This window comes from Colias philodice, chromosome 1, assembly GCF_061535455.1.
Source record: "Colias philodice isolate Cphi_HAF_F1 chromosome 1, ilColPhil1 Martin Lab GWU primary, whole genome shotgun sequence".
Lineage (NCBI taxonomy): Eukaryota > Metazoa > Arthropoda > Insecta > Lepidoptera > Pieridae > Colias > Colias philodice.
This window is the reverse complement of record NC_143086.1, coordinates 15,167,890-15,186,080: the sequence shown is the minus strand read 5'-3', so window position 1 is coordinate 15,186,080 and position 18,191 is coordinate 15,167,890. Positions and strand designations below refer to the sequence as shown.

At 34.2% G+C, this 18,191-nt stretch overlaps 1 protein-coding gene across 3 annotated transcripts in view; it reads left to right on the top strand.

Annotated features, from left to right (window-relative positions):
• The window catches only part of LOC149491510 (uncharacterized), a 64,768-nt gene extending 46,755 nt beyond the window's left edge, over nucleotides 1–18,013 (top strand). For 2 of the 3 annotated variants that reach the window (XM_089694909.1, XM_089694923.1), the window contains exons 12-27: nucleotides 30–7,559; nucleotides 7,643–7,894; nucleotides 7,971–8,438; nucleotides 8,765–8,937; nucleotides 9,144–9,237; nucleotides 9,615–10,245; nucleotides 10,316–10,482; nucleotides 10,815–11,024; nucleotides 11,893–12,181; nucleotides 12,360–12,492; nucleotides 14,230–14,398; nucleotides 14,633–14,672; nucleotides 14,948–15,080; nucleotides 15,487–15,643; nucleotides 16,473–16,595; nucleotides 17,176–18,013. In XM_089694909.1, the coding sequence (XP_089551035.1) occupies nucleotides 30–7,559; nucleotides 7,643–7,894; nucleotides 7,971–8,438; nucleotides 8,765–8,937; nucleotides 9,144–9,237; nucleotides 9,615–10,245; nucleotides 10,316–10,482; nucleotides 10,815–11,024; nucleotides 11,893–12,181; nucleotides 12,360–12,492; nucleotides 14,230–14,398; nucleotides 14,633–14,672; nucleotides 14,948–15,080; nucleotides 15,487–15,643; nucleotides 16,473–16,595; nucleotides 17,176–17,600 (10,994 nt within the window). In that variant the 3' untranslated portion in view covers nucleotides 17,601–18,013. The remainder of the gene's footprint in view (nucleotides 1–29; nucleotides 7,560–7,642; nucleotides 7,895–7,970; nucleotides 8,439–8,764; nucleotides 8,938–9,143; nucleotides 9,238–9,614; nucleotides 10,246–10,315; nucleotides 10,483–10,814; nucleotides 11,025–11,892; nucleotides 12,182–12,359; nucleotides 12,493–14,229; nucleotides 14,399–14,632; nucleotides 14,673–14,947; nucleotides 15,081–15,486; nucleotides 15,644–16,472; nucleotides 16,596–17,175) is intronic. The other variant, XM_089694915.1, reaches the window with a different exon arrangement.
• Nucleotides 18,014–18,191: the final 178 nt, after the last annotated feature.

Sequence of the window (18,191 nt, the reverse complement as noted above, 5' to 3'; positions counted from 1 at the left end):
ATGAACAAATTATTACTTTTATTTTACAGAAACGTTCCAACCAACTGCAATTAAATATGAAGAAGTGATAGAGAATATGGAAATATTACTAACTGACCTGAAACAAAACGTTGAACTAAGTACTATAAGCATAACTGATAATGTTGAAGTGCTACAAAATATACTGGATGAATTTCAAATAGAGGTGATTAAACTTAAAAGTGAAAATAATTCCGAAGTAAACGATGCTCTCACTGAGACTCTAAATGATTTAGAGTGTAGTGTGAGAAGTGTTCAGCTTCAAGTGAGTGAGAATAGTCCACCAGAGCATATAATGGAAGCTAGCGCAACATTACAATTGTTGGTTTGTACAATAAAAGATGTTTTACAAGCTACGGAAAGTAGCGAGATAGTGGAAATAAATGAAGAAAATATACTAAAAGGCTGTATGGGTGAAACTGAAAATACGATCATATTATTAGATAAAGTATCAGAAACAAAAAAAGGTGAAAAAGATATTTTGAATATAATTAAGGGCCTCAACTCAATCAAAGAAACTATAAAAGAAATAAAACAAAGTTTTTCAGTGGATGAAGATACTTTAATAGATAAAGGAGTTGATATTTTACAAAACCTAGAATCGATTGAAAATCAATTATTTGCAATTGAGAATGAAATTAATAAAGTAAAAAACGTTGATGTCACAACAAGGGACACAATTGTGACTGCTGTACATTCAGTTTATACTAGTATTTCAAACATGAGGGGTACGATAACGAGCATTCAAAAACGATATATTTATCTGAATTATGGAAAACCTTCTGAAAACATTCTTAATGCTATAAAAAATATTAATAAGTTAAGCAAATTAGATAATAAAAATAATTGGATTCAGGTTAGTAAATATCTTCGCAAGACGCTTAATCATTTTGAAGATGTGAAGTTTTACATAAATCTCGATAAAACAGCTAGATTACCCAGTGATGCGACGCTTACGAAAATTGTCCTCAATGAACTGAAAATGCTTATTACAGATATTATACTTACGAATGTAACTGAACTAAAAATACCGTTGACAAATGAAATAAATGGAGTTATTTTAAAAGTTAATGAAAAAATAGAAAACATAGCTAATCAATCAATTTTAGAAGTTAAAGATAAAATACCCATTTTCAAAGAAATATCTTCAGAAATTTTTGAAATTTCAAAACGTTTAAAAGAATTTTACGAATCTCATTTTACTCAAGGTATACCTGTATCTTATGTAAGTGAAAATGATGTTTTGTTGGAAACAGAGCATACATTAAAACTTTCGGAAGTATTAGAAAATGAAGACGAGAGGTTAGTCGAAAATATACCAAAAGAAGCACCTGCAGAGTCATTAATAAAAGGATCTCTGAACGAAGGACAATTAATTGAATCTGAAGGCGAACAGTTAAGAGAAAATATACAACCACTTATTGATAGTCTAATTAATGAAGCTATAGATAAAGCACAATGCTTGGAGAGCACAAAAGATTCTTTAAAAATAAGAGCGGATTCAAGATCGTTTTCCTTCTTAGATTTAATGGATCATGAAACGGAGGAAATAAACAAAGAAACATTAGATTCATATGAAACAAGAGATGAAATAGCACATGATATTCCTTCGAAATCAGAAGATAAAGAATTGCAAGGAATTGTTGAAAAAGATATGGAATATTTCGATAGTCCATTAACTGCTGAAAATCAAAGTTTAAAATCAGTTTCCAATAATCAAAATAATACAAACGAATCTACGATCCAATTAGTGATGGAAGAAGAAGCACATATAATTGAGGAAAATAATAATTTACCCAATGATAAACAAAAAATTAACGAGAATATCGAAATAAAACAAACAGTTGTTGATAAAACTAATATAATGACTGAAAGTTCAGTGAGCGAAAGTAATGAATTAACCAAAACTTTGATTAATTTAGATAAACAGGAAATTAATAATGAAGGCGATAATGTTTCAATTGAATATACTGATGTAATAGTTGATGATAAGGTAGAACAAAATAAAAATGGGGCTAAATCTAGTATAGACCAATTATTAGGCAAGGATAGTAAAAGTGTTGATGAAGAGATAGATGCGAGTATAGATACAGGTATAATAGCTAAAACTAATATCTGTGAAACCCAAGAAAACGAAAGAAATACACTGACAGAACAAAAACCAGAAGACTTGCCTGCAGACTTGCAGTCATCAGAAGTTGTATTGGAATCGCAAGAAAAAAATCTTCTGATTCCAATTCAAAGTATAACTGAAACGGCATCTAAAGAAAGCACGGAAGTCACTTTAATCGAAGAAATTGTGAACGTAGATACAAGAATTAAGGATAATACTGAGCACTCGGTTACGGACGATGAAACTCAACAAAGTACATTACTGAATAATATTCAAAGGAATGAAGAAGTGTCTATTATAAATATGAATTTAAATAAACAAGATAATAAAAATGGTGATGATGAGTTTGTTCATACTGCTGAACAAACTCATAAAGATTTAAACCTCGGAATTCAATTAGATATAAATAATAAAACCGTTACAACTGACAGTACAGAAACAAATATAACTAAAGAAAAACTAGATAGCGTCACAGAGGATATAATCGTTGTGGAACTTGATGTGGAAAAAGGAAAAGAGGTGTTTATGACTCATCCAAAAGATGTAGAAGATACTACAAAAGATCATAGTGGCTTGTCCTCCTCTTTAGGACATGAAGAAAACGAACAACAAAAAGAAGAAACTAATTTGGATCAAAGTATACTTCACGACGATTCAGAAAATCAATACCTTAAAAAATCTCTTCAATCTCAATTGACTAATGAAAAGGAAAGTAATGATGGCTCACTTTGTCCTGAATTATCAGGCATACATACAAGTGAAATTATAACTGAGTCTTCAGCTGAGACGAAAAGCCATGAAATTTTAAATGAGACAAAATCTATTGAATCATTAATTCACGATCCAAAGCATGATTTAAAAGAAGTGGATAAGAACGAAGAAACAAATACCAAAGACAGGACAATCTTTTTACAAACTGAGATATCAGAAACAAAACGATTAACACAAATCGAACAAGCTAACAACGCTTCCGAAAAACCGTGTGAAGTAAGTAACAAAAATAATGAATCGATAGAAGAACCACCCGCAAAAGACCACCCTCTGGATATTACTGATATTACTCCAATAGATAAAACAGGACCTATCACAAATATTAAGGAACTCGAGTCGAGCATTAAATCGATTGAAATTAGCAATGAAGACATTGAACTAGAAAAAAATCAATCAAAAACAACTCAGAGTCAGGCGTTTTCAGAAACAATAAAAGAAAAGGAATCCGAATATGGGAACAATAACATTAGTCAGAAAACAGATTCACCAGATACACAATCTGTATTTGGCGAAACGTTACAAGCTGATATATCGAAACAAGATAAAGATAAGTTAGTAATAACTGACGAAACTGATGCTGTTTCAAAAAATAAAGAAAAAGAAAACATTGAATTACAAGTACAAAAATCTGAAGATGAAACTTCAAAAGTTGCATCATCTGATGATAATAATAACGCTAGATATAAACTTTCATCTCCTTTAGAAAAAACATTAAAATATGATAAATTGGAACAAGATACAGACAAAGATGAAAAAGCAACCGATACTGATAGTATTTTAACGGCAACAAATAAAGAAAATGAAAACATAACCGAATTACAAGTTCATAGATCTAAAGATGATAGTTTAAAATTTGACGATAGTTTATCTGCTACAAATAAAGAAAAAGGAAACATAGCTTTATCACAACTTCATAAATCTGAAGATGAAAGTATAAAGGCTGAATTATCTATTGAAAATAATAAAGCCCTAGATCAAAAATTATATCATTTAGAAGACACAATATTAAGAGATGATAAATTGAAACAGGACAAAGACCAGTCTGAAAAAATCAACGAAACTGATGATGGTTTATCAACAACAAACAAAAAAAGGGGAAACATGGCGGAATTACCAGTTCATAAATATGAAGATGAAAGTATAAAGGCTGAATCATCTACTGAAAATAATAAAGCTTCAGATCAAGAATTATCTCATATAGAAGACACATTAAGAGATAATAAATTGAAACAGGACAAAGACAAGTCTGAAAGACCTGAAGAAACTGATAATGGTTTACTAACAATAAGTACAGAAAGAGTAAACATAACCGAATCACAAGTTCATAAATCTGAAGATGAAAGTTTAAAGGTTGAATCAACTATTGGAAATAATAAAGCTCCAGATCAAGAATTATTATCTTACTTAGGAGACACGTTAAGAGATGATAAACTGAAACAGGACAAAGACAAGTCTGAAAAACCTAAAGAAACTGATAATGGTTTATTAACAACAAATACAGAAAAAGTAAACAAAACCGAATCACAAGTTAATAAATCTGATGATGAAAGTTTAAAGGTTGAATCACTTATTGAAAATAATAAAGCTCCAGATCAAAAATTATCTCACTTAGAAGACACATTAAGAGATGATAAATTGAAACAGGACAAAGACCAGTCTGAAAAAACTAACGAAACTGATGATGGTTTATCAACAATAAACAAAGAAAAAGTAAACATGGCGGAAATACCAGTTCATAAATCTGAAGATGAAAGTATAAAGGCTGAATCGTCTACTGAAAATAATAAAGCTCCAGATCAAGAATTATCTCATATAGAAGACAAATTAAGAGATGATAAATTGAAACAGGACAAAGACAAGTCTGAAAGACCTGAAGAAACTGATAATGGTTTATTAACAACAAGTACAGAAAAAGTAAACAAAACTGAATCACAAGTTCATAAATCTGATGATGAAAGTTTAAAGGTTGAATCACTTATTGAAAATAATAAAGCTCCAGATCAAAAATTATCTCACTTAGAAGACACATTAAGAGATGATAAATTGAAACAGGACAAAGGCCAGTCTGAAAAAACTAACGAAACTGATGATGGTTTATCAACAATAAACAAAGAAAAAGTGAACATGGCGGAATTACCAGTTCATACATCTGAAGATGAAAGTATAAAGGCTGAATCATCTACTGAAAATAATAAAGCTCCAGATCAAGAATTATCTCATATAGAAGACACATTAAGAGATGATAAATTGAAACAGGACAAAGACAAGTCTGAAAAACCTAAAGAAACTGATAATGGTTTATTAACAACAAGTACAGAAGAATTAAACATAACAGAATCACAAATTCATAAATCTGAAGATGAAATTTTAAAGGTTGAATCATTTATTGAAAATAATAAAGCTCCAGATCAAGAATTATCTCATTTAGAAGACACATTAAGAGATAATAAATTGAAACAGAACAAAGACAAGTCTGAAAAACCTAAAGAAACTGATTATGGTTTACTAACAACAAATACAGAAAAAGTAAACACAGCCGAATCACAGGTACATAAATCTGTAGGTGAAAATTTAAAAGTTAAATCATCTGTAGAAAACAATACTACTATTGTAGATGTTCAATCTCAAAAAGATTTGCATCAACAAGATAATAATAATATAGTTTTAAATAAAGCTGGTGATCAAGAATTATCTCATTTAAAGGAAACAATAACAGATCATGAATCTCAACAAGAAAAAGACAACATAGGAAAAAATGATGGTCTTGGTGATGTTTCAATCGCAATATATAAAGGAAAAGAAGACTCGGTCGCAGAACAACTGCAATCAACTGAAGGGGAACCTTCAAAAATTGTGTCACAAAAAGATGATTCTTGCGTTGATATTATTACTGTAGATGCGCAATCTCAAAAAGATATGCAACAACTTCAAAATTATTATAAGACTAATGATAAAACTGAAGATCAAGAGTTATCATCTCATTCAAAAGAAAATCAGATAACTGGATCTGAGCAAAATGAAGTATTAAATATAGATAATACATTTAGTGGTAGCTCAAACGAAACACAAAAGATGGAGGAAGAAATTAAAGAACAAAGTGGTGATTATCAAAAGACCGATGACGAGCACAAAGATACTAAAAAAAAATCAAAAGACAAAAGAAAGGGTAGACGCAATAAAGACGAAACGAATGAAGAAAATAGTGAAGGTTTTATTAAGAAAGACAGCCTCGATAGTACTCAAGGTGCAGAAACGGCCGAGGAAAGTATTGTTGCTAGCAAAATATTGAATGACGATGTTACATTAACAGAAAATTTACTAAAAGATGTGCAGTTCTCTGAGAAGGTAGAATCAGAAGCTATAGAAACGGGTTTCGTTAGTGATTCTGTTATGAAGGATCAAAAACATTTAATCAAAAACAACGATGAAATTGTGTCAGAAAATGAAAATCAAGACTTGGTAGTAGATAAACAAGATAAAATGGCATTAGATAAGGTTAATCAAAAACCACAGATAAATGAAACACAAGAAAGCGTTATCGAACATACAATTGATAAAAACAAAGGAACCAAGGAACAAAAGGCTCAAGACACTGTTGAATCCAAAATTCAGGACCATGGTAAAGAAAAGGATGATGAAAAAAATAAAGCTAAGGGCGAAAAAAAGAGATCATCTTTAGAAAAAAAAGAGAAACAAAAGAAATCAAAACTTAAACAAAAAGAAGTAACTTCAACAATTGAGACACAAAATAATATCAGTGATTCAAAAACAGACAATAACAAAGCGCAGATAGTATCAGATGATGATAAAAATGAAAATTTTGAACAAAAAGATATTCAAGGAAATTGGAATAATACCGAATCATCTTATGAAGAAAAAGAAAGAGAGCTTAGTGGACATAGCCAACGTTTGGATGAAATCAAACAACATGTAGATAAAACGACATACGACATATCCAACGAAAGGGACAAAGCCCAAACCTCTTCTATCGACAAGGCTCTTATCAGAGACAAGCCCCAATTCATTGATCCAAATATTGGAGATCCAAGTATGGAGTTCAGTAGACCACCGTCATATATGGGAAAGCCATATGATTCTGACGCCAATAAATTATTACCAGAAGTGAATACATATAGCTCGACCTCGAAGGTATTTTATAAAGCACAAAGTCTTGTCAGAGATCATCAATTGAGGTCACCTAGTATAATGGACACTGACATCATTTCGGACACAAAAGATGGATCCGAAATACGGTTTAAATCAAAAGCCATGAGTGAAACGAGAAATGTTTCTGAAAAAAGGATTGGGTCGCCACGAGACTTAAAAAGGAAACCCGTATTTTCAACACATTTGACAAATAGAACTGCCGTGGAGGGATCAAGAGTTAAACTTACTTGCAGCGTTCTTTCTTCGACTGAACCTGTCTTGAAGTGGTACAAAAACGGAGTACCAATAGACGATAAACAAAAATATAAAATTAAATTTGCTGATGGACTTATCACAATGGAACTGCTTAATGCAATTCCAAGCGATTCTGGCGACTATAGCTGTACTGTTGAAAATGAGCACGGATCTGTAACTACTTCTGCAAAATTGAAAGTTTATCCGAGTTTTGAGCCTTCACCCATACCACCAACATTTACACGTTCGATACGCGGTAAGGATTTTCATAGGAACGAATAACAACAACAAAATATATTAAGTATATTGATTGTATTTAATATTTTATAATATTTTCAGACGTCTATCACGTTGCTGAGAATGAACTGGTATTGGAATGCAGAATTAGAGGCCAACCGCTTCCTACGATAACATGGATCAAAGATAACCAGCCTGTAGGTACTGATTCACGGTTTGAAGCCACTTATTTAGCAGATGGCTTGTGTAGACTCACTATCAGTAATCCAACTGTGGAAGATAGTGGAACGTACACTTGCAAAGCTGAAAGTTCCATGTGGACAGATCAGATAACGCATGTGGTACAGTTTATTGGTAAGATTTCTTTTTTTTATATTAAACATCATCTTAAGCGATTACAATAATTTTTTATACTTGCATTTTTGTACAGGTAAAGAAAGCCGTATTAGTCCGCATTTATCAAGTGTTGATAAGTCACGCCACATTCCAGACACACGTCGACCCCACTTTACAAATGTTTTAAGTGATTATAAAGTAGTGAAGGGTGGTACAATAGGTTTGCAAGTAGAAATAGGCGGTGCACCGACAAGAGTTGAATGGCTACGGGAAGGCTCATGTGTGACGGAGCTTTATAGGAACGCACAGACTTTTGTTGATCATGGAATATATACATTGGCCTTATCCGATGTGACTGAGAAACATTCCGGATTGTACACGTGTAGAGCGTGGAGTACTCATGGTAACGTGGACATGAATGCGGATATAACAGTGGTTCAGCCGAGCGAGGTGGAAGGGAAACCCGCTGTGATAGTCAGTCGTCCCGCAAAAGATTTACTGATTTCAATAGGAGAAGATATTAACATTTCGTTCAGAGTTCAAGGAGAACCTAGACCCAAAGGTATTTAAAACATTGGCAATCTTAATGTTCCTAATAAAAATCTAAGCTGGAGAGAAATTAAAGCTAAGTAAAGATTAAACGTTATGTTGGAATGTAATCAGTGGCGGTATGCATTAAAATAATAGTATACAATAATAAATAACTGAACTTCAAACACAACTTTAATAAATGTCAAACAATTTTTCTGTAACTCTTTCATAATTATCTAAACTCAGCATAAAATTGCAAATGCATACTTCCAAGACTGGACCAATAAATTTTGATCACAAATATTCCAAGTTTTCACGCAAATATTGACAAATTTTAACCTTTTTTTAATTCCTCAGTAATGTTCATGAAGGGAATCCGCGACATAACAAACAGTCAACGTGTTTGCAAAATGACTTCCGATGATTATGTCAAGTTTACGTTGAAGAGGTCGGTAATATCCGACGCGGGAACCTACTGCGTCCTCGCAAGAAATGCGTATGGTTGTGACCGAGCGTTCATCACAGTGGTTGTAAGTATTTTTTCAGCTTGTCCTGTGTTATTTGGAACGTAGCGTGTAGCATAGGTACATAATGGCATAATTCTCTTCCAAATGTTTTTGATAATCAAGAAGCTAATAAATGCATAAATAAATGAAGTCACATTACTATTACCTACACCATATTATGTATAATATAAATCGTAAAAATAGCTAATCTGACTAATATTTTATCACAGGTAAGACAACGTGCCTCTTCTGATAATCTAATATCTGATTGGACGTATCCCATGGATGATCAAGCAATCGTTGCATCAGATCGAAAATATAAATGTAAGTACTACTCAAAAAAATACGCTACGAAACGAAAAAATAACTATTGACTATACTACGTTTGTTTAATATGATATATTCACCTTTGTGTTGGATGAGTAACAACTAGGATTGATTTATATGTTTCTGTGGACGTCTTGACATTGGTAAACAACTAAATTAAATTCGATAAATAGATGAACATCAAGTTGTCTTTCGGGGTCCAAGCTTTAACATAAAGACACTGATAAATGCAAGATTGTCTTAAACTTTTATAAATTACAGTTTTATAAATATTTCTCGACTAACGTATTTATGTGATGTCTGTTTTGTCTTGGCATCGCACCAAGCATATTTTAAGGTCAATGGTGTGCCAATAAATTATATTTTTTTTGCAGCCGTGCCCGGACGCATACCAGGAGAGCCGAGTGCAGTAGACGGTGGCAACAATTGGTTGACCCTCGCGTGGCCCAAGCCAGATCCAAACGCCGCGGCTCCAGTCCTCGCCTATAGAGTAGATTCTTGGCTCTTAGGCAAAGACGGAGGAGCTCGTTGGGTGGAAATGGGGATCACACCACGAAACACATTCGATGCTTTCAATTTAAAACAAGGTGAAGAATATCACTTCAGAGTTACTCCAAGGAATAGATACGGATGGGGTGAACCAGTGCAGACATCTGTCCCAGTCGGAGTCGGCCTATCTGGTGACAGACCAGAGTTTATCGATATCCTACCTGGATTGCTGAAAGTATTGGTTGGTGAAACTGCTAATTTAAGCTGCAGTTTTAAAGGCAAACCTACACCAGAAATAGTATGGATGAAGAACGGTCATGAAATTGAAGAATCCAGCAGACTTCGAAGCATGCAAAGCGGGAATATTTGTTCGTTAAAAATTCAAGATGTGAATATTGAAGATGAGGGTCGCTATAGTTGTGAAGCGACTAACGTCCACGGTCGCGCCTCAACTTACGCGAGAATGACTGTTATAACTGACAGACAGATATGGGAAGCTGATGCTAAGCTTAAAAGGTAAAACATAATATAAAGAGCATTTTCTTTTCTCAATTTCATAAAGTAATAAGTAATATATAATTTACAGGGAAAGGTCAGCAGATGCGGAAGGTGAATACCCTCCACAGTTCACAATGCGGCTAAGAGACAGACGTGTACAAGCGACCTACCCAGTTCGTTTGACTTGCCAAGTTATTGGCAGTCCGACGCCAACTGTTACTTGGTTTAAAGATGGCCAGGAAGTAGTTATTGACCGTAAGTTTTTATCTATTGTACTGTAATAACCATAAAATAATTATAAAATTAGGAATCGAATATAAATATAAACAGAATGCAAACATAAATAAACTTTATGGCACGCTGTTGAAATTAATTATTTCTAGCTAAGTACCTGAATAATAATAAATAAGCATCAATAATTCAATAAATATTTGAGTATGACTAAATAGAATAGATATTTACAGTTTTGTTTACGTCTACTTGTTATATTTGAAATTTTGCATAAAAAATGTGGAACGAAATGTATGAGTGTATTTTTCTAAAAATATCATATTAAGAATAACTTTCTCTTTTATATCTAATTGAAGGTCGACGAGTAAAGTATCAAGATGAGCATTTTCACACATTGGAGATAGCTCCTACCACACTAGACGATGGTGGTGTGTATGAAGCGCTAGCGAGAAATGGCAGCGGAGCTATCAGTTGTCGCTGCAGTCTTGTTGTCGATAAGGGCATTAGAGCATATGTTGCTCCGGAGTTCTGCTGTGGTCTAGAACCTTCTTATCGGCTGAATGAAGGTAAGATGAGCCAAGATAAGATCAAGATTTTTGCCATGAGATTTTTGAAAACAAAATGGTTAGGGAGCCAGGTGCAAATTTGGTTAACTATTTCCTCTCAAGAGATAATTCGTCAGACGCATGAGAGTATAGTATTATAAAGCCTCGTGAACGTCAGCTGGCGCTCGGTTGGGGGGGTGAGCGGTTGTAGCCTCCCACGCACATAGGAAAAAAAATACATTCATTCATTCATTTCCTCTCAGCTAAAAAAATTGTCAAATTGTAGCTAACCCAATATCTCAACGAAAAAAAATAGTCAGCTGGTTACAACATGGTGTATTATACGTCAGCTGGTGTCTCGAACATGAAAGTTAAATTTAAAGAAAAATTTATTTTCCGTTATTTCCTCTCAAACAAAAATTTACCTGATGATAGCTTATATGTAACTGTGGATAAATATATATGTCAGCTGGCTGTATCTTGGTGGAAAAACCGTCAGCTGATACGGGAGGCTACAACCGCTCTTCCCCCCAACCGAGCTCCAGCTGACGTTCACGAGGCTTCATAATACTATACTTTGATGCATTTTACTAATTACCGCTTGAGAGGAACTTGGTCATAAAATCTGCTGCTGGCTCCCGGACCAAAACAATTGTTAGTTTCTTTTCTTGACGAGTTCTACATTTTTACTCCAGCAGTGTCGATTAGGTGTATTGTCAGTGTCTATAATAATTGGGACTAGAGACATGTTAATAGATATTGCTGACTAGGAATTTATTTATCCAAAAAACATTAAAATCTATTTTATAACGAACTAGGCATTGTAAATGTTATCAACCTTTATTTTCTTTAAAGTGTGTCAAATAAGTAAGCCCCATAAATATTCTAGGAGAGGAACTTCGCATATCCGCAATAGTGGAAGCGTATCCTTCAGTGGGAGTAACCTGGTACAGAGAAGGGGTCCGTCTCAGACCAAGTCGTAGAGCAGTTATGACTCTAAACAGGGATGGGCAAATAGAACTAGCTCTGGCATCTGTCACTCCTCGGGATGCAGGAGTGTATACTTGCACGGCGTCTAATGAAGTGGGACAAGCTTCTACGTCTGGTAAAGTGGAAGTAGTAACAGGAGAAAGACAAGATCAAAGGTCACTGCCTACTGTTATTTGTCCGGATGTTCCGTGAGTATTGCCTATTTGTTTTTTAAAATTATGGTTTTTAGTATGTTTATAGAACTTTTAGATATTATATACATTCAAACTTCAATTAGTTTAAAAAATAATACCAACGATCTCGGATTAAGTAAGAAATAATGTGGCCAATGTTCTCTATGTTTTACCTATATTTGTTTTGGTGCAGTTACTCAAAGGAACCCATGTTCTTGAAGAAACCAAGATCCACGGAAGCTCAAGAAGGAGACACAGTTATAATAGAGTGCGAAGTTATAGGTGATCCCACTCCTGATGTGTACTGGTTGCGTGATTTCTTGAAAGTAAGTTAAAATTGGTAATAGCAAGTATAAAAATTGAATGTAAGATAAAATCATAATAATGGTAACCATGAAATTAATACTGTTTAAGACAAGCCGCAGAGCAAGATGTTTTATTGTATGAATAATAATTACCATAATATCTATCTATTGAATTTTGAATAGTATAACAAATAATCCTTAATTTAAAAAATGATATATACCAATTTGTTAAAAATAATATCTAATATGTTATATGTGAACTTCTTACTGTACTGGCTGGTTTGGTGATATAGGTATATATATATGTTTCAAATAATAAAACATGTCAGTTCTGTTCTGCACTTCATTCTGTTGTTTTATTATAGGTTATGGGCCCAGAGAATCAGTAAAAAAGCAGTTTTTTTTTAACAAGAATTTCGTTTTGGTACGAGTGTTAAAAAGCTTTTTTCAACACGTTTTTTCATTGTGTTGTTGGATATTCGTGAAATAAAATTTTTATTTGGAATTACGATGGCGGCCAACTACTTGATGTACCTAAATTACGTGGACGGGAAAATTACAGCGAGTGGTGCTTCGCGGCAGAGAATTTCCTAATCCTTGAAGGCATGAAACATTGTGTAAAGCCAGAAGGAGCGAGCGTAGGAGCTGCAGATGACGAAAAAACCCGGGCAAAGCTGATTATGACAATCGATCCGTCTTTGTTTGTACATGTAAAAAGTGTAAGAACATCAAAAGAACTCTGGGAAAAATTACAACAGTTATTCGATGACAACGGTTTTTCAAGAAGGATAAATCTGTTACGGAATCTAATTTCGATAAGACTGGAAAACTGCAGTTCAATGACGTCCTATGTGACTCAAATAATTGACACGGCTCAAAAATTAAGTGGCACAGGTTTTGAAATAAATGACCAGTGGACAGGCTCATTGTTATTAGCAGGATTACCAGAGCGGTTTTCACCGATGATCATGGCAATAGAGCATTCAGGCATTAACATAACGGCTGATTCTATAAAGTCGAAATTGTTAGACATGGAGTCAACCATAGAGGAACATGATGAAGTTGGCGGAGCATTCGCAGCTCGTTCGAAGTACATGAAAAATAAAATGGCGTCAAGAAAAAATGTCAATGTTGGTAACATTGTCGATCCGTCAAAATCAAACGTCAAGGTGAAGAGTGAAGACAGTGACATGTTACCGATGTAAACAAAAAGGACACTATCGAAATCAATGTACAAATAACGAAAACGCGTCGAACTCCAAAGAAAAACCCCGAATGCAGTCTAATGCTTTTAGTGCTGTGTTCCTAAGCGGGAATTTCAATAAAAATGCATGGTATATTGACTCTGGAGCCAGTGTACACCTTACGGCAAATGAAAGTTGGGTTATGAATGCGTCTTATGATCAGAAACAGGAAATTATCGTTGCAAACAGTGAAAAGTTGTCAGTTTTATGTTCTGGCGATGTGAAGATTACAATTACAACTGGGGGTTCAGCATATTTATGTTATTGTACACTTATCAATATAACATTGTTAGATATAGTGGGGGTGTTAAAAATAATATCTAATATGTTATATGTGAACTTCTTACTGTACTGGCTGGTTTGGTGATATAGGTATATATATATGTTTCAAATAATAAAACATGTCAGTTCTGTTCTGCACTTCATTCTGTTGTTTTATTATACAATTCCTATATTTAATTACTTCAAACTTTTAAGATAGAATCTAATAACAGTTCTCGATTTAATTTTACAGCCGGATTACTATCGCGATGCGAACCACTTCAAGCAAATGGCAGCTGGTCCAGTGTATCGTTTTGAGATTCCTCACGCTAAACTAGACTATACTGGTGCCTACTCCGTTGTAGCTAGAAATATACATGGCGAGGCTAAAGCTATTATTTCGCTGCAGATTTTCGCTAAGGGTGAGTAATATACTTTTTTCGAATACTGTAGAAGAATAACGTGTGTTATAACGTGAATAAATGTTTCTTTGAGACCTATGGATTCAGATTGGTTATTTATTAAAAATCAATTGTTTAACTATTATATTTCTAAATAATATTCTAAAATCTATTGTTTAACTATAATATTTCATCTGGATCACACATACCCAAAAAAATTAAGAAAATTTAATTGGCATTTTATGTTTTTTTCAGATCTGAGGTCCACTGATGATACACATAACATAAGATATGGGTATGTAATATATTCAAATTAACTCTTTTTTCCCCTGTAAGGTCAATTTTCATTTTCTGCGTTTCATACTCTTTTCAAATTTACACTTATTTTTCCAATCAATGATTTTATTTCTACTCTTACTGGAGACCTGTGTTCCTGCTATAGGAACAAATAGGCTGCTATTTATTTCCACACTATCCTTTCTACATATATTATTCTTTTATTATTCTTCAAATTTCTTATAATTCCATTAATAAACACTTCCTTATAAAACATAAACTACCTTATTCCAGACGCGTAGAAGTAATACCGCGTTTCGAGAAGGAGTTAACTGATCTTCTGTGCTACGACGGAGACGCAGTGGAGTTCGAGTGTAGGATCTCGGGCAATCCAGACCCAGATATACGATGGTTCCATTATAATGAGGTATTTATTCATTAATTTTAAATAATAAGTCCTATATTCAATCTTTACTGCGAGTAGCATGGTAGAGACACAAAACAACATTATGATGATAAATACTTTAGGTTTAGTTTCGTAGTGTCTTTGGTAAAATAGAAATCAAAATGGAGAGCTTAATAAATGTGATTTATTAAAAAATTAAATTGTTACTCTATGTTTTAGGTTTTTGCTTTAAATACTATAATTGAGATTTACATTGGATTTACACATAACCTCTATTAAGGCCCCAACTCTTTTTACCCTTAACACTTTTTAATAACATCATAAATATACAAAATAACAAACATTTCTATAAGGTACTACCAGATTGTCCAGATTCATCCACATTATCTAAAAAAGTCATGATAAAAATGTAAATTTTTTCCACCAGGTGCTACCAGATTGTTTAGACTTTGAGTCCACTTTCGAAGTAGGAACAGCAAGGCTCAAGATAAAGCAAGTGGCAGCTGAAGATGAGGGCACATACACTTGTGAAGCGTCTAATAATCTTGGAAAAGCGTCGTCTAAAGCTTGCCTTGTTGTGTATCGTAAGTTTTTAATTTTTATTATAGTAGTTATGAGTTAGAAAGTAGATGTAACTTAGAATAGTGTGAAATTAATTGGAGCTTTTGAAAAGGTGAAAAATTGGAGAAGATAAGTTGTTTAGGGAAGTTAGAGTGGATATTTTTAAACAATTATTGCTTTAAAATGTAAACTTTATTATTTTTAAATAACTTTCCATTCTTTTTATTCATGAAAACTTACAGAAATTTTTAAAGCAGGATTTTCAACCACCAGTTATTCGGAATTTCGCTTCAATCGAGAAGAATTGACAAAAAACTCACTTACTCACTAACTTTCTTTCAATATATTACATTTAATAAGAATTTTGTAAATAATATAAAAAAATTTTTTTTTTTAAATTCGAGCAGTCCATGTCTTTTTGCCTAACCGGGGGCAGTTGAATTTCTTCTACTCTTTCGATTTTACGTGCCTAAGGGACACGCCATCGTTTAAGATGATTTTTTACTCCTGTGTCCTAATTCTTTCTTTTCTTATTTTTTTCAAAACATTACATAAATCATAGCCCATTGTATATCTTTTATTTTGTTTTGTTTTCATTTTTGTATTTGATTACTGCGTATACAATGAAGAATAATTAATAAATAAAAAAAGGCGTGTGGCACTCGGGGACTGCCGCGGTAAGGCTATTACATGCTATGCCTTCAAGGAACACCTCCGCGCCCGTCGGAGTGGGGAGCGTGAGGTTTTTCGTTACTAAATTTCTGGATTCGGTCCCCGCGCTCAAGGCCCGCGATAGAAGCTATGCAATAGCTTAATAAACAATATCAAATGTATCGTATCGTAACCCCCCAGCGCCAGGCGAGCCGAACACGCTCAGCCAGCGACTCCAGCGCCCCCCCGCGCTCTCCTCCGCCGCGTCCACCCCGCGCTCCACGCCGCGCACCACGCCCGCTAGGTCCATGTCGCGCACGCCTGGTGAGTATAACACAAACACACACACACACATATACACACGTATATACATGGTTACTACATATATTACACATGGTTGATACACGCACACCTGATGAGTGAACACACACACAAACACATAGTTACACAATATGGTTGATACACGCACGTCTGGTGAGTGAACACACATACATGAGACATACTTGATACATACATGCAATATACAGATGATACAAACACACAGTTGTCACACACACCCAAGCAACCAAAAATTACAATTAAAATTTATGATATACACAGGAGGTTCACATACATTACATACTTTATACACAGGCACAAGGCTATAGATATCTACACATTTATACATTTGCAAATAAGTTTCCAGGTAAGCTCGGAATCAGGAGAAGAGACAAAACCCAAATTAGGAAATAAAGGGATAATGTACATTCTACGGGTAAAATAATTTATAAATGTTTTATTACTTTTTATTGTAGAAATGTATAGTTTATTTGAAATAATTTTGTCAATAATTTCTATTCACAGTGCAATTTCAATTCTAGAATATTTTCTTATCCAGTTTTAACTGTCTGTCTTTTATGTCCAGGTCCAGAAGTACGCCGGCTCCGCAGTCCCACTCGTGAGATAGCGCCCAAATTCTACACTTACCCATTCAACAAAGTGGTCGAAGAAGGTGAAACTGTCGTGTTCCAATGCGCCGTTGGAGGTCTCCCCCCACCCTGGGCCACTTGGGACAAGGACGGCATTATCATAACACCAACTTCTCGCATCAGTATCAAAGAGAAGGACGAAATGCTCAGGATACTCCAGATCGATGAAGTTACGATCGAAGACGTCGGCCTCTACAGAATTACGCTCGAAAATGACTACGGTAGGGCAGAAGCGTCAGCAAGGCTGGAAGTGATATCGCACAAGGGGAAGTTTTATGGCGGAACGCGCTCGTGCAGCGCTTCCCCGCGCCGCATGATGAGCTACACAAGACGAACACCGTCCTACTCGAGACAAGACTGATCGACAATTGGATGACTGTCGGCCGCGGACTTCATGTAAGTGCTTTGACTTGCTGCGATGCGAATGCGGGTACCCGTTTCTTGTTATGGCGAATTTTAGCGATGCGACTCTCTTGACGATCCAATTATTACATCATGACATATTTATTTCAGGCCTAGTTCGAAGGTGCCGCACGCGTGAGAAATTTGTTTTCGCATTTGTGTTTTATTTATAGACAATGTATAAATATTTATTCGACTCGTTTTCTGAACGTCCATATATCGTGTTATGTCCCGTTGCTTAGTTTGTTAAATTGTTCATTTTTAATACTTTATAAATATTTATGATTTATCATGCACTGACGTTGTCGATGATTCCAAAGATAGGTAATTGTTTTATACACCGTTATAAAATATATATAACTGAGTTGTTTAATAGTTGAGGAGCTCTCCCCAGGGTTTGTGAAATATATTGTATTGCAAGTTATTGTCGTTTTATTATATGAATCTTTACATACATCCCAGGAGAACTTTAAAAATCTCTGTTATATAAACCTACTGATTCAAGAATTTTTGTTCAATACAATGTTCTTTGACACATTATTATGAAATG